Below are 15,217 nucleotides of genomic sequence, written 5' to 3' on the forward strand. Positions count from 1 at the left end.
TCGGTGATCACGTTTGACACAACGGCGCACGGACTTTTACCTGCAATAAAGGTGCACTAAAAATAGTTCTTTGGGAATTTTCCACTTTATAAACCTGATGATTTACTCAACAATGATATGGAATGTTAGAAACAGGCTTTAGCTAGGATCTGCCCAACTGACTAATAAAGTAATCGGTACTAAATCTTTGCTATTTTAATCCAAAAAAAGACGGAAATAGAAATACCAACTGCTGATAAATACGAAAACATATATTAATATTAAAGGTCTTTATCTACGAAAGTCTGAGCCTCAATTGGTGAGCAGTGCTATCAAAGCAGCTAATGATAAGTGATATTAACCTTTGTAAAAAACGATATTGAATTCTTTTCCGTGTACTCAAACGAAGGGGTTTGTTTTTACTACAGAAATACCCGCTCAATTCGGCTCGTTAGGGGACCCGTAGAGTTAATTAGTCTAGTTAATTGGTATTTACTAACCCAGAACGAGTGGCAAGCAGATGTGTCAGCTGATCGCTTGAAGAGAGCGCAGTATACTCTCTTGAGATACTGAGATACAGAGATACATTGCATTGTTCAGATACATTGTTCAGATACTTTCGAACGAATCCCGCGAATCGCTTTTCTCGCCGTGGTGTAACAAACGAGTGCAACGCGAATAAGTTACCGAAAACAAGCATTTCAATTAAACCCAATTCGAATCGCGTTTGTGCCTCTTCATTTTGCAGTAATCTTGAGAATAAACATGAGATATACTCACTTGCTCAACAAACGGCTGCAAGTGAGCAAAAGGAACAACAACAACACCACCACCAAGCAGCTGAAACCGAAGAGGAGCCCGAAAAATCAGCAGATCCCGAAATAATCCTTGAGGAAACCAAGGAAACAGTGAACACAACCATTTCCTTAGAGCCGGAAACTAAGCCTCTGCAAATTGAGAGCGAGCAAGCAGAGAAAGCCATAGAGGAAACCAAAACAAGTGCAACAAACCCACCAGTAACTGCAACCTCCACGGCTGACCAGATAAAGCAGCTGCCCGAGAGCAATCCCTACAAGCAGATCCTCCAGGCGGAGTTGCTGATCAAGCGGGAGAACCACTCGCCAGGACCACGCACCATCACTGCCCAGCTGCTCAGCGGCAATAGCAGTAGCAGTAGCAGTAGCAGCGGACTGCGTTCCGGGGAGAAGCGTCCCAAGTCGGTGACCGCTTCGGTCCTCCGCCCGAGTCCCGCTCCACCACTGACCTCGCCGCCCACATCGGTCCTCTGCAAGAAGTCACCGCTTGGCGTGGAGCCTACTCTGCCGCCCACCACCACCGCCACGGCAGCCATAATCTCCTCGAGCAATCAGCAGCTGCAGATCACACAGCAAACCCAACTGCAGAATCCCCAGCAACCAGCTCAAGATATGAGTAAAGGATTCTGCTCGCTGTTTGCCGACGATGGACGAGGTCTGACAAGTAAGTATCTATCCATCTTTTGTTTTATGAATACAAGGAAGTGTTACGGATATCTCTTTATCTTTTATCATTTATTCTCAACCCAAATGCTGATCAGTTACGATAACTTATACTACCTAAACAGTTAATGCAACGTAATCAGAGTATGCTCTTATCAAGAGCTGCACTATATCTCGTATTAGTAAGTCAGCATTTGAAACGATTGAGATTTCTGTTACACATAGCACACCTTGCGCTACATATCTGAATTCGGTTGTTAGGGAAGGAGTGATTGAAACAGCTGATAAGTGCTGAAGATAATACAAAACAGGAAAGATTTCACAAACCGCTTTTGAGTAGTTTACAAAAATTTTTTTTTTTTTTTTTGTGAAGTGCATTAGGTGCAGTGCTCTGCGTTCAAGGCTAAAGTCAACGCTTTTCAGCGACAAAACAGCGCCAACTTATACATATGCATTCCGGTTGGCTTGTTTATAAATGCTATGCAAAAATAGGCAACTTGGTGACGCGCGCTATTTAATGTGATTTGACGCATTGTACGATTTGATTGGTCAGTCGGTTATTCAGTCAGTCAGTCAGTCAGTTTACTCAGTCAGTTAGTCAGGCACTCAGTAAGTCACTCACTCAGTCAGCTAGCTGGTCAGTCGTACTGGCGATCGGTCGCTTTTGCCTTTCGGCTCGCTTATCTGTGGCCGCAATTTGCGCAAATAAAACTATTTATTTGTAAAGACACAACCTCCGCCCCGCCGACCTGCCCGCCGCTCGAAAAGTGCATTAGTAAACAATGTTCCGTTCGCTCGCTCGGCTGATAAGTGCACACAACCAGGTATATAATGCCTATATGGAGGGCTATATACCAGGGGGGGCGGATTCCGATTCCCATTCCCATCCGTACTTAACCGCAAGCCGGTTGGCGATGCAATTGCCCGGCACTTATGTCACAATTTGCCGGCATTACGCATACGCAGTGTTGTGTGTACGGAACCCCGGGGGATCGTTTATTGCAAGATTAGAGTTTGACGGTGTTGGTTGGTTTTGTTTTTAAGATTGAAGATCGCCGCTATGGAATGGCACTGTAAAGTGGGTTACCTTAGGTAATCAATTCGAACGTTCTGAATCGTGAATTATTGCGTATACGCCGCGTGTTACATCAAAGCCTATTTCTGATTTCATTGTATAATTGAAGTGATATACAATAGGCCTTATTAAAATTCTACCCTTGCCGTTAGCACTTTATTTTTGTTAGTTAGTTAATTGTTTTGTTTATCAGAATGGCAGGCTATAAACTGTGCTCTCTGCATGTTGGCGATCGTAAACATATTTCTATAATATTTTCCACTAGAAATCATATGATTAAATTATTTCGGAAAACGTCACCGATTGTTTTGCCCACTCTTTTCATTTCTCTATTGGAATATTTGTGTATTTCGAATGTTTTTTGTGCCCATCGAGTGAATTTTTCCACTCTTTTATTTTCTTTTTTATTTGCCTCTGCCGCCGCCTGGTGACAAAAACAGAAATATGAATATTAACTTGAGCCAATTAATATGCTAAGCGATGTGGCTGTCATCGGGGGGAGGCAGGGGTCCCCCCAAAAAAAAAAGAGTGAAAACCAGGGGCTGTGGAGAGCTGAATTTGTTGGCGCGTGTGCCAAGGTCCGTCGATGGATCAAGCGGTGCTGTCTCGCATGTGTCGCCTTTGTCGCCTCTCCAGATCCATTGGCCCCCAGAAAATGTGGGGGTATTTACGACACTTTCAAGTGGACCTGCAGCGTTCGTTTTCGCTTTCATTCGGCTACGGCCTCTTTGTGTTGACATTTTGCTGGGCCTGCAGACTCTCGGATGTAGAGATACAAGAGAGATACTCGTGCTAAACTTTACTTTACTTTCTTCTGGCGCATCGTCTATATTTATTTTCGTTGCGTGGAACGTAAATAAACAGGGGAAACGCCTCGGCTTTATTTTCGTCCCAAATCAGATTGCCTTAAGGGGATGATGACGATGATGAGTAGCCAGTGTTTTTATGTAATTCTTGTCACCGCGATTGTTTGGTATTTTTCCAAACACCTCAAATATTCCGTTCGTCAACCTAATCAGTTGTAACACTCGATCGCCTCGATTGCGTTCCCAAGGCGACTTACATACAGCACAGGCACAGATAATCAGCAGGGAATTCTTCTCGATGGCCAAGCTAAACTAAAGCAAGCAACTCGTTGGCAAACAAAAAAAAGAGTGCCACAGTGTAATTACCTTATGCTCTTATCCACTCCCAATCTACAAAAGCAAATATTTGTAACGATAGCACACGGATAGGAGCACTCGGGCCATAAATATCAATGGGCCGATACATTTATGGGCTTAGTCTGACTAACTCAGTGGCTGGGCAGTTATGCTAGGAGTGCGGATGGAAATTTGGGATCGAAGGGGAATGTGGGCAACGCACTTCTATCGTGATTAGCACGCGTGATAAGCACGCCCATCACGACCAGAAGCACAAATGTGGAATAAAAATAACAGACTGTCGGATGGTTGAATTGGATTCTCTGCTAATCACCCGGGTTCAAGTTCACAGCTGATATGGATGAGTCCCAGCCTGATTCGAGCTCTGTGCTTGTGACTGTGTAAGCTGTCAGTATTTTTTGGGCTCTTACATAAGGCTAAGCAGTCTTAGTAGTTCTAGATTTGCAGCAACACATCACGCCCTGTCTGTCCCCATTTTGGGGCTCACTTGTGATCTCTGCGGGCTCTTAAGTGCCCGTGTCCGTTGTTTACATATTCCGATTCTGATTTGGAACTACATACGTCACGTCACGAGTCGCCGTCTTCAATTGCAGATGATGGCATAAATTTATTTAAATTGAAGTCGTTTTGCTCCCGGGTTCTCGATTCTATGTTCTGGGCTTCTCTCTTCAATTGTCCCGAAGATTCCTCGCAGTCACGCGTTGAGCATACATTTTCGGTATGAATGAGTGCTAATGCGGCAACCTGTTCCCTCGAAAACTTTCGAATACACACGCACACACACGCCTCAAGTGCACCGAATGTGGCTCAAGTGCAGAGATGCCTTTCACAAGTTTCTCACGACCGACCTCTCATCGGTTGCACATAGAGAAACGTTGGGTTCTTTGCATGGCAGATGGAAAAGGCCTTGATAAGACACAAAAACATCAAGTAATCTCCAACAAATCTGTGCATCTAAGTAGTTACTTATTAGGTCTTTATAGTAAAATGCTTTTCGATGAATTCCTTTAGACGCAGTCCTTGCACAATATTTTTATACCCGTTACTCGTAGAGTAAAAGGGTATACTAGATTCGTTGAAAAGTATGTAACAGGCAGAAGGAAGCGTTTCCGACCATATAAAGTATATATATTCTTGATCAGGATCAGTAGCCGAGTCGATCTGGCCATGTCCGTCTGTCCGTCCGTCTGTCTGTCCGTCTGTCCGTCTGTCCGTCTGTCCGTATGAACGTCGAGATCTCAGGAACTACAAAAGCTAGAAAGTTGAGATTAAGTATACAGACTCCAGGGACATAGACGCAGCGCAAGTTTGTCGATTCAGGTTGCCACGCCCACTCTAACGCCCACAAACCGCCCAAAACTGCCACGCCCACATTTTTGAAAAATGTTTTAATATTTTTTCATTTTTGTATTGGTCTTGTAAATTTCTATCGATTTGCAAAAAAACTTTTTGCCACGCCCACTCTAACGCCCACAAACCGCCCAAAGCTGCCACGCCCACACTTTTGAAAAATGTTTTGATATTTTTTCATATTTGTATTAGTCTTGTAAATTTCTATCTATTTGCCAAAAAACTTTTGGCCGCGCCCACTCTAACGCCCACAAACCGCCCAAAGCTGCCACGCCCACACTTTTGAAAAATGTTTTGATATTTTTTCATTTTTGTATTAGTCTTGTAAATTTCTATCTATTTGCCAAAAAACTTTTGGCCACGCCCATTCTAACGCCCACAAACCGCCAAAAACTGTCCTTCGCACTTACACTAGCTGAGTAACGGGTATCAGATAGTCGGGGAACTCGACTATAGCGTTCTCTCTTGTTTAAAGTGTGACTGGGTTACTTGTTGACCGGGTGACTCGATGACTGGCTGGCTGGGTGACTGGGTGACTGGATCACTGGGTGATGGCCAAGAAACAGTCGCAGCTGCTCCGTCCTCTTTAGCCTTGCGTGTAGGCGCAGTTAGCCAGTTAGCCGCTAAATGCCATTCCCGGCCTTGCACCTTGGCGAAAAACAACACATTCGATGAGCTGTAATATATGGAAGCACTTTGCAAATATCTCATAAAATGCACTCCTCGATTCCGATATAGATATAGATAGACGGACCCCTGTGTTTTCGGTTCTGTTCAGTTCTGTGTGAGTCGTATTATCGTGCGCCATAATTTCTGTTGTTTTTTCCGCAAAAAGCTTTGGCAACGTTGAGTAGCACTCGAGTGCCATAATTACAAGTCACACTGCCGGGTTGGGGGCTCCATACAGCAGGGGTTTCGGGGGTTTGCGGGGGGGCTAGACCTTTGGGCCTGCATTGTTAATTAATTTGTTTGTGTCGAATGCAACGACCGCAAGAGCAAGCAGATGCCAGCTACAAGCTGTGCAAATCCCTTACACACCGCTAATCTGATCTTTATTGCCGCTTTCCTGAAAATGGCATTGGAATATGTTCTGCACGGAGAGAAAATGATGCATAGTGCAGCAGTATTACGCAGTATTGTCGTGCAAGAGATAACATGGTGTGACCATGCATGCAAATATTATGCCATAATTAGTTTATTTTAGTAGTAGTTATTTTAGTACTACCAAATAGTTGTCATAAAGAAATGAGATGTTATTTCTCGCCATGTGAAATGCACTGACTAAGCCTCATGTGGGCTGGTGAGGAGTCGCCATTTCTACTATTTTCTGGCTTATATGGCTGCCCGGTGGCAGTTGCCGCAGTTGGGATTTATCCGCATTATATATGGCTCTTTGATAGAAGTAAGCGGCCGAGCCAAAGGCAAACAATGCACTCGCACTTACAGTTTACATTCACGAACTTGGACTTGCATTTGAAATTCTATTTGGCCTGCTGTCTGTCCGTCGTTTTAGTTAGTTTTTCATTTCCATTTTGCAACTTAATAGTCGGCACACACAGGCGGTTGGGGCCAGTTTTATTAGCATACCATCTAGTATAGCAAACCCCATGACGGGAATGGTATTGGTATTGGGTGGGGATTGGGGATTGGGGATCGAGATCGGGATGAGTTGATAACTGAGGCTTAGCTAAGGAATTTCTACGTATGAGTGAACTCAGGTGACGCACAGGCCAATCTAGCGGGAAGATCGCGCCTGGTTCAAGACCCCATGCTGATAAGCGAACTTGCACCTGATCTGGGGCGATGCACCCGATAGTTACTTAATTCCGTAAAAAAAACCTGGAATCCAGCGATCTCTTATCGTTGTTGAGTTCCTGTTTCAGTAGCATTTGTTTTCGCATCGCTTCGCTTGCATTTATTCCGCGTACGTCAATAGGCCCGAAATGCTGATTAATGAGTCGTACGGCCATAAAAATCATGGCTCTGCTTCGATTCCACCGCGATGGCAATTGGAGCGACTAATTCACGCGGGGAACGCATTGCCTTCAATTAGATTCAATTGAGAGCTGTCAATTAGGGGCGACTCCGGCGGCGGGCGATAATTGAAATTTCGGCAGCACACATGCCACAATTAACAGTAGACCGAAAACCGAATTGAGATGTAGCACAAGTAGCGCAAGTAGCACCCCAACGCAAACTAGGTGAAACCGCCACTAACTGAATAACTGACTAACTGAATGTTTCTCTGTTCGATTGCAGTGCTTAAGGAAGAACCTGACGATTTGTCCCACCACCTGGCCTCCACCAATTGCATCCAGCTGGACGAGATGACGCCCTTCAGTGACATGCTGGTTGGCCTCATGGGCACCTGCCTGCTGCCCGAGGACATCAACTCCCTGGACTCGACCACCTGCTCCACGACGGCAAGCGGCCAGCACTACCAGAGCCCCAGCAGCAGCAGCACCTCTGCACCCAGCAATACCAGTAGCAACAGCAATAGCTATGCCAACAGTCCGCTCAGCCCGCTCACACCCACACCCACGGCCAACGCTAGCAATCCCAGTCATCAGCAGCAGCAGCAACAGCAGCATCACAACCAGCAGCAGCAGCAACAACAGCAGCAGCAGCAGCAGCAGCATCATCCACAGCACCACGACAACAGCAACAGCAGCAGCAACATCGATCCGCTGTTCAACTATCGCGAGGAGTCGAATGACACCAGCTGCTCCCAGCACCTGCACTCGCCCAGCATCACATCAAAGGTGAGTTTCCCCTGAACTCTAAGCATTGGTTATCCTTACTGAACGATATTTTCCCTCTATTGCCACAGAGTCCCGAGGACAGCAGCCTCCCATCGCTGTGCAGTCCCAACTCGCTGACCCAGGAGGATGATTTCTCGTTCGAGGCCTTCGCCATGCGTGCTCCCTACATCCCGATCGATGATGATATGCCGCTGCTAACGGAGACGGATCTCATGTGGTGCCCACCGGAGGATCTGCAGACCATGGTGCCCAAGGAGATCGATGCCATACAGCAGCAGTTGCAACAGCTGCAGCAGCAACATCACCAGCAATACGCCAACAACAATGGCTACCAGCAACAGCAACAGCAGCAGCAGCAGCAGCAACTGCAGCAGCAGCATTTCTCCAACTCCCTGTGCTCGTCGCCAGCCTCAACAGTCTCGTCATTGTCGCCATCGCCCGTGCAGCAGCACCATCAGCAGCAGCAGGCGGCGGTCTTCACCAGCGATTCCAGCGAACTGGCGGCGTTGCTGTGCGGTTCCGGAAATGGAACACTGTCGATCCTGGCAGGAAGTGGTGTTCCGGTTGCGGAGGAGTGCAACGAGCGGCTCCAGCAACATCAGCAGCAGCAGCAGCAACAGCAACAGCAGAGTGGCACCGAGTTCAGGACTTTCCAGCAGCTGCAGCAGGAGTTGCAGTTGCAGGAGGAGCAGCAGCAGCGTCAGCAGCAGCAGCAGCAGCAACAACAGCAGCAGCAGCAACAGCAGTTACTCAGCCTGAACATCGAGTGCAAAAAAGAGAAATACGATGTGCAAATGGGAGGCAGCTTATGTCATTCCATGGAGGATGCATTTGAGAATGACTACAGCAAGGACTGTAAGTATCTTGGGTGGCAGTTTGGGGATTTAGGTATTAAGCAATCAATTAGACATAATATGGCGGACTTTAGACAGATCACATAAAAAGGGAAGAATGTGCGACTGATTGGGGGCTAATTATGGGGTAGACATTTTACGACACTTTCTTTCTTTTAATAGAAAGCGGCATTTGATAGATTTAATAAAGCTGAATAGGATGATTTACGGCCCTTGGGATCTCTCTCTCTCTCTCTTTCTCCCATGCGGCTTTGAAAATATTCCACAATTTCGCCTCCTGCATTTGGAGAGGCCTAATTTTATGGCAGTTCCGCGGCTAAAAATAATATACGTGGAAACTTGCTTTATTTTTTATGATATGCTGCCAACGCACACGCACGCACTCCAACGCCTACATGTAAAAATAGAGGCAACCATACAGAAAAATTCCTCTTTTTAGTTGCGTGTCGCGGAAGATGTCACTCGGTTCAGTTGTGTGGTTGGGTTCACTTTTCCGCCTGCGGGAGCCGCGGGAGAGCTAATTGATGTGGGTCTGCGCGCCACTCCAGTGGTTTGAAAGCGCTTTGCGTAATATTCACACACTGCTCTCTTACCTTTGACACATGTCACGGCACGAGGACTGTGATTGATGCCCAGGAGCTGACGGAATCCGTGACACCAGCACCTAGCCTTGTCAATTGTATTGACTGCAAGTGCTGGCTCTTATGACAGGGTATATCGGGGAATATTGACAGATGTCGCTAGGCCTCTATGAATTTTCCACTAGCTAATCGTGGCTGATTTATGTCGCACACAGCAGGCGCGAGAATAGGAAACAAACTTTCTATATGAGCTACTTGTTGTAGTTATATGTAGAGTTGTAGATACTAAGATACTGAGTCAAAGGCAGAACGACAGAAGTATATATTGTGTGTGAATGTAGAATGTGCCCACTTATTTATGTGCAAAATGCTTGAGGCAGCCAAATATTATTGTTCTAAATTAGCACCAATGTCATGGGCAAAGGAATTAATTTTTGGCTGGCATTCGATTCAATAAATTTGGGGGATTATACTGCATATTTCTAATAAAGAGTCTTGGCTTCTTATTAACTTGAATTGCTCTTATTTTAGCCGCAAATCTGGACTGCTGGGACCTGATCCAAATGCAGGTGGTGGACACGGAACCCGTGAGTCCCAACGCCGCATCTCCTGCTCCCTGCAAGGTGTCTGCCATCCAGTTGCTCCAGCAACAGCAGCAACTGCAGCAGCAGCAGAACATCATCTTGAATGCAGTGCCATTGATCACCATACAGAATAACAAGGAATTGATGCAACAGCAGCAGCAGCAGGAGCAGCTGCAGCAGCCCGCTATCAAATTGCTGAATGGAGCCAGCATTGCGCCGGTGACCACCAAGGCCACCATTCGCCTAGTGGAGAGCAAGCCGCTCACCACGACGCAGTCTCGAGTGGCCAAGGTGAACCTCGTGCCCCAGCAGCAGCAGCAGCAGCAGCATGGAAACAAGCGACACCTGAATAGCGCGACAGGAGCATGCAATCCCGTGGAGTCGAAGCGCCTGAAGAGCGGAACCATCTGCCTGGATGTGCAGTCGCCACAGCTGCTGCAGCAGCTGATTGGCAAGGATCCTGCCCAGCAGCAAGCCCAAGCAGCCAAGCGAGCGGGCAGTGAGCGCTGGCAACAATCGGCGGAGAGCAAGCAGCAGAAGCAGCAGCAACAGCAGTCGAACTCGGTGCTGAAGAACCTGCTGGTCAGCGGACGCGATGTAAGTGCCGGTTACTGCATTGTGCCCATGCGGCCCAAGAAGCAGCTGGCCAAGGTCTAGGATCGAACGATACGAGACCCTTACCACCCGCCTCTCAATTAGCTAATGGAAGCACCCACAGCCGGCTATGATTAACAAAAACCAAGGATTGTTAGGCTAAGCGCATGGACAAGCCCATTTCTACAATTTGTCTTTGTAAATGGATCGATTTTATATTGCTAACTAGTGAATACGACTACCACTGCATCAGCTAAATTGTAAACTGTAAAATGTAACCAACAAGCAACCTCCTCCCGCTGCGAGAGGAAGGCGGGCCTAGTTTTAGTCCGTTTTTGTAGTCCCTAGACCTTAGTCCTTAGATATACATATATACATATATATATATTAGCGGATAGCTCTAGTCTAGATGTGTAAGAGAGCTGCAGTCGCAGCTGCAGCGTGGACTTTAAAATTATAAATTTGTAGACTATTTAAAATAGTGCTAATCGATCCGAACCGATCCGAACCGAAGCGGTCCGATCCGATCCAATCCAATCCAATCCGATGCGAGCCAGAAGAGCGGGATGGATCGGTCGAAAATCCTAACTAACTAAGTTGTAGCTTGGCGCGATTTGTTGATTTCTTTTTAAGTTACCGACCTAAGACCTAAACAAGTTGTTAAAAATCTTCTGTTCTGTTGAGCAATTCTGTTGTACATACGACGAGGAGCGGTAGCATTATACTAATCGAGTAGTTTTAGCGAGTGATCACCGTGCCGTAGCTGAGAACCATCACAGCGGATCGCAGACGCACACTCCGGACGTAGTTGTTTAGAGATGTAGAGGAAATGATTTGAGATGATGAGATGAGATGGGAGGAATGCGAATCAGAGAACGATTGCAATAAAATTGTAAACTATATAAATTCAAATACGGCAACTTTAAGTTTTTTACTGTGATAGCATTTGCTTTTGTTGTTTGAGTTACCGGCATCCATCAGGTTTATGTTCTAGACCTTATCCCTATGATTTCTGTTAACTTATTCGAGCAATTTGTTAGATGTGTAAGCTTTGACTGAGCAAAAGGAAGTAGCAGCAGTGCAGGAATACGGATATAAAAGATATATGATATATTATATATGATTGAAAGACAGAACGCGTTTGTTTTCGAGTTCATTTTTGGCCTTTTTGTTGATGAGTTGATGAAATAGCACGCAGTTGCACAAGCGGCACCCATGTAAATTGTCAAAATTTGTGAACGAAAAGTAGCAAAATTGAAAACTCAAATTCGAGCGCTGAAGGTACAAAAAACAAAAAATAAATAAAAAGTCAAGAAAAGAATATATCCCTAGAAGAATCAACTATAAGTTAGTCAAATATGCCTACTAATCTAGTAAAAAGTCAAAACTAAACAAAGTAAAACAAAACAGAACACAACACATATACATAGAGCAACTACTAGCAATTAAATAACAATCCTCGTGTGACGCACAGCACACACATCTTATAGATATAGAGTTATATAGAACCTAGAGTTAGCTGTAAAGATATAGTGCGTATATCGTATATAGAACAAAACTCGGGTCGCCACTGAAGCTTTAACCTGGCAGGAGCTTTCGTTTCTTATTAGTTGTCGTTTTTAATTTAGTTTGTAGTTCCTTTGTTTTGTTTTTTTATTAGCTTTAAATACATCTAAACGAACGAGGAGAAGTGATTTTCCAAAACGAAGAAAAGCCAAAAAACATTACCCAAAGCTGTGTTTCTTTTGATTTCGCCTTTCATTTTCTTTGATTACTTTTCGGGGGCCCTTGAATAATTAAAAACCTGAAAAGCCTATTGATTTTCCACCGCGTACTGACCTACATACATGCAAAGGGGATGTTCCATAGCAAAACATACGCATATCTATACGTATGCCAATGAATTTCTCATTGTGTCGCCTGGCAGCTTAATTAACTTTCTGAGACTTTCTCCATGGCGTGACTGACGCACATCGACGGCCATGCGACACCGAAATCATAAATATCCAGATGGCAAATACGCAGGGTATATATAAAGCCATGGAAGGCAAACAAATTTACACGCAACTAGGCCCGAATTTAAAATGCCAAGGCTCCCACTATTGACACTGCTTTATTGGCGCTGGCATTGAGTCCTTTGGCGCAGGATACTCGGCCAGGATACCCACATCCTTTGACATTCCGATAAGACCCGGCGGCAGCGCGTGCCGCATTCTAGCTTGAGTTTGGGCTTCCCATTCGTATTGATTTTGCACCTCCAACTCGCTGGTTAGTCCACCCATCTAACCATACAGCCATCCGGGTCTATCCTTTGCCTGTTTCACTTTCCTTTCCGCTGCGCACAGCTGACGCTCTTCTGCCACTTTCACTGCCACTTTCACTTTCACTCTCACTCAGACTTTCACTTTCTCCGCTGTTCTCGTGTTCTCTTTTTCCCGGACCCGCCGCTCTTTTGCTTCGCGGCACGTGTCTCTTATGTACCATGTACCATGAAAATACGCCCGGGTTTGGGCTCACTACCCGGCTGCTTTCATGGCCTACACGAGCTTCCCACTCTGGGCGGACTTTCTGCGTCACGGCTGGCACTTTTCCGTAGTCCTTGGTCCCTGCATTAATGAATCGCCTCCGACTCCTTCCTCCGACTCCGGTAATTGGCTGCAGCTTCTCCGGAAGCGGGGAAAGCGGACCCAATTTGCATTATGCTCGGGCGACACATGTGTGTCTACGTGGCCAAATATTTGGCCCTACTTAGGCAGCCTTCCTTTCCCATCCTCATTAGCCTTATTTGCTTTGTTACTTGTGTTTTGTGTTTTGTATTTTGTGTTTGTCCAGGAACAGAGCTTCTCTGGCTAAATAGAACAATTCATGGGAGAAATCGCCAGATAGATCAGATCGTAACCGCATCTACCTCGTGTGGCAAATCGAACAACTGAAACTGAAACCGAAACTACCTCCGGATCAGCCATCAAAATAGTAAAATAGCAAAAAAGCAAAATAGCAAAATAGCTGCTTAGCTAAATAGCAAAATACCAAATAGCAACCTCAATTAAACGAACGAAGGCCAAAATCGAAAAGCACACGTAAGGCGCCCTACTAGGAAATTATATTGTTAGCAAATCGACAAGCAATTCTCGAGATATTAACTAGACAAATACCAGACGACTTAGCATATATATTCCACTCGATAATCATTTAGTCAGAGCTCCGAACTGGGGTCTTGAGCATACTTGAGTAAAATAATTATAGCCCAAAAAGACTGCGAGCCGAAAACTCTGAAAAAATTAAATATACACATAGCGCGGAACTTATACATAGATCTAAGCAGGGATGTACATAGGAAACATGGAACGGAGCAAACACCAGAAGCTACTAAGTTAGTACTAGTAAGCTAGGAGCTAGTCAGCTCTCAAATTAATCGATGTGGCTTTAACTAAACTTAACTATAGGTCTCCTAGCCTATTCAGTAATCTAATATCTGCCTAATATTTAGCTACGATCGAGTTGTCGAGATAGTATTACAAGTCAAATTCAGATCGACTAACGATAACAATAACAATACGACTTTGTAGTAGAAGATCACGGATCCCAATCATCACATTTAGTTGCAATTTTTCGCGTTACGTATGACAGACGAGAGATGGGAATGGAAGGGGAATCGAGATGGGAAGTTGAATAGTTGGATAGATGGGTAGCTTTATCGCGACGGAGTGCAAATTCAAGAACGAGAATCGAACAGAAAGTACATACAATACCACAAATATACCACATATACCTCAGTACATGCATAAGTACGATCTTGTAGGTCGTTCGGGGTCAATCAATGGACCTCGAGCGGCGCTTACTTACATACCTCGTGTATACATATAACATTAACTAAAATATACATACATATACCTATCCTAAAAAACATATATGCCTATTCCAATGACTTTTGATAGTTCAATACACCTTAGTGAATGTTGTGCGACCCTTTGATAACGAGCGTTTTTTACTACCTCCAATTCTTGTTGTGTGTGTGTGTGTCTCGCATTTATAGCAATGAATTAACTAGGGAGCCCCCAAAAGCTAAAACCCAACTAAACCTAAACTAACTAACTAAATTAAAGCTAGCGCAAGTCTAGAGCAAATCTAGTGCAAGTAAATTAAAGTAAACTAACTAAATGTTGTGTCATTTTTATAGCCTACTTATGTGCGTCGAATACCTCGGAGAAAAGCTTCAGTAAAGTAAAGTAACGAAAGTAAAGTACATTTAGTGAAATTTTGTGAGTCAGTCACCTCAGCCAACCGAAACACACACAGCCTCTCCCCCTAAGCTACAGATTTATTGTGCAACTTTATTAGCTGTTATTTCGGGCTAGCAAATAATATACACCCTGACATATCCGTTTTCCGAACGAGTAGCTCCCGTTTTGGCCAACTCATCATAACTCAAAATGAAGTGAAACGAAAAGGAATGAAGAAGTCGAGGTGACAAGCACTTTGTGTGCATTGCAATTGATTTGGCGGCTGGCTGAATTTGATTAATGCTCCTGGCTGGAAATCTTTATCCATTGGCAGTCAATTTGAAGTTCCCACTCTCATTTGGCTCTGATTAATTGGGCTGGCCTGGTGGTGTTATGCAAAATTGTGTTATGACTGCCGGGATCAACAGGTCACAAAGTTCTATCTACAAGTGTATAACCTTTGTGCCAGGACTCATTTGTCAGAGTGGCGACAACGAATGACGAGTCGTTTTCACGGGGCATTTGCCTCTGTTTGCCACTGTTTGCCATGCCAACAAATCGCTTCAACCTCCTC

General features: G+C 45.0%; 1 protein-coding gene across 2 annotated transcripts in view; it reads left to right on the top strand.

The window, feature by feature from the left end:
• The window catches only part of LOC120453010 (protein similar), a 64,673-nt gene that overhangs the window by 44,587 nt on the left and 4,869 nt on the right, over positions 1-15,217 (top strand). For both annotated transcript variants that reach the window (XM_039637525.1, XM_039637524.1), the window contains exons 8-11: positions 728-1,458; positions 7,305-7,807; positions 7,876-8,662; positions 9,774-10,423. In XM_039637525.1, the coding sequence (XP_039493459.1) occupies positions 728-1,458; positions 7,305-7,807; positions 7,876-8,662; positions 9,774-10,423 (2,671 nt within the window). The remainder of the gene's footprint in view (positions 1-727; positions 1,459-7,304; positions 7,808-7,875; positions 8,663-9,773; positions 10,424-15,217) is intronic.

The sequence above is a fragment of the Drosophila santomea genome, chromosome 3R, assembly GCF_016746245.2.
Source record: "Drosophila santomea strain STO CAGO 1482 chromosome 3R, Prin_Dsan_1.1, whole genome shotgun sequence".
Taxonomy (NCBI): Eukaryota; Metazoa; Arthropoda; class Insecta; order Diptera; family Drosophilidae; genus Drosophila; species Drosophila santomea.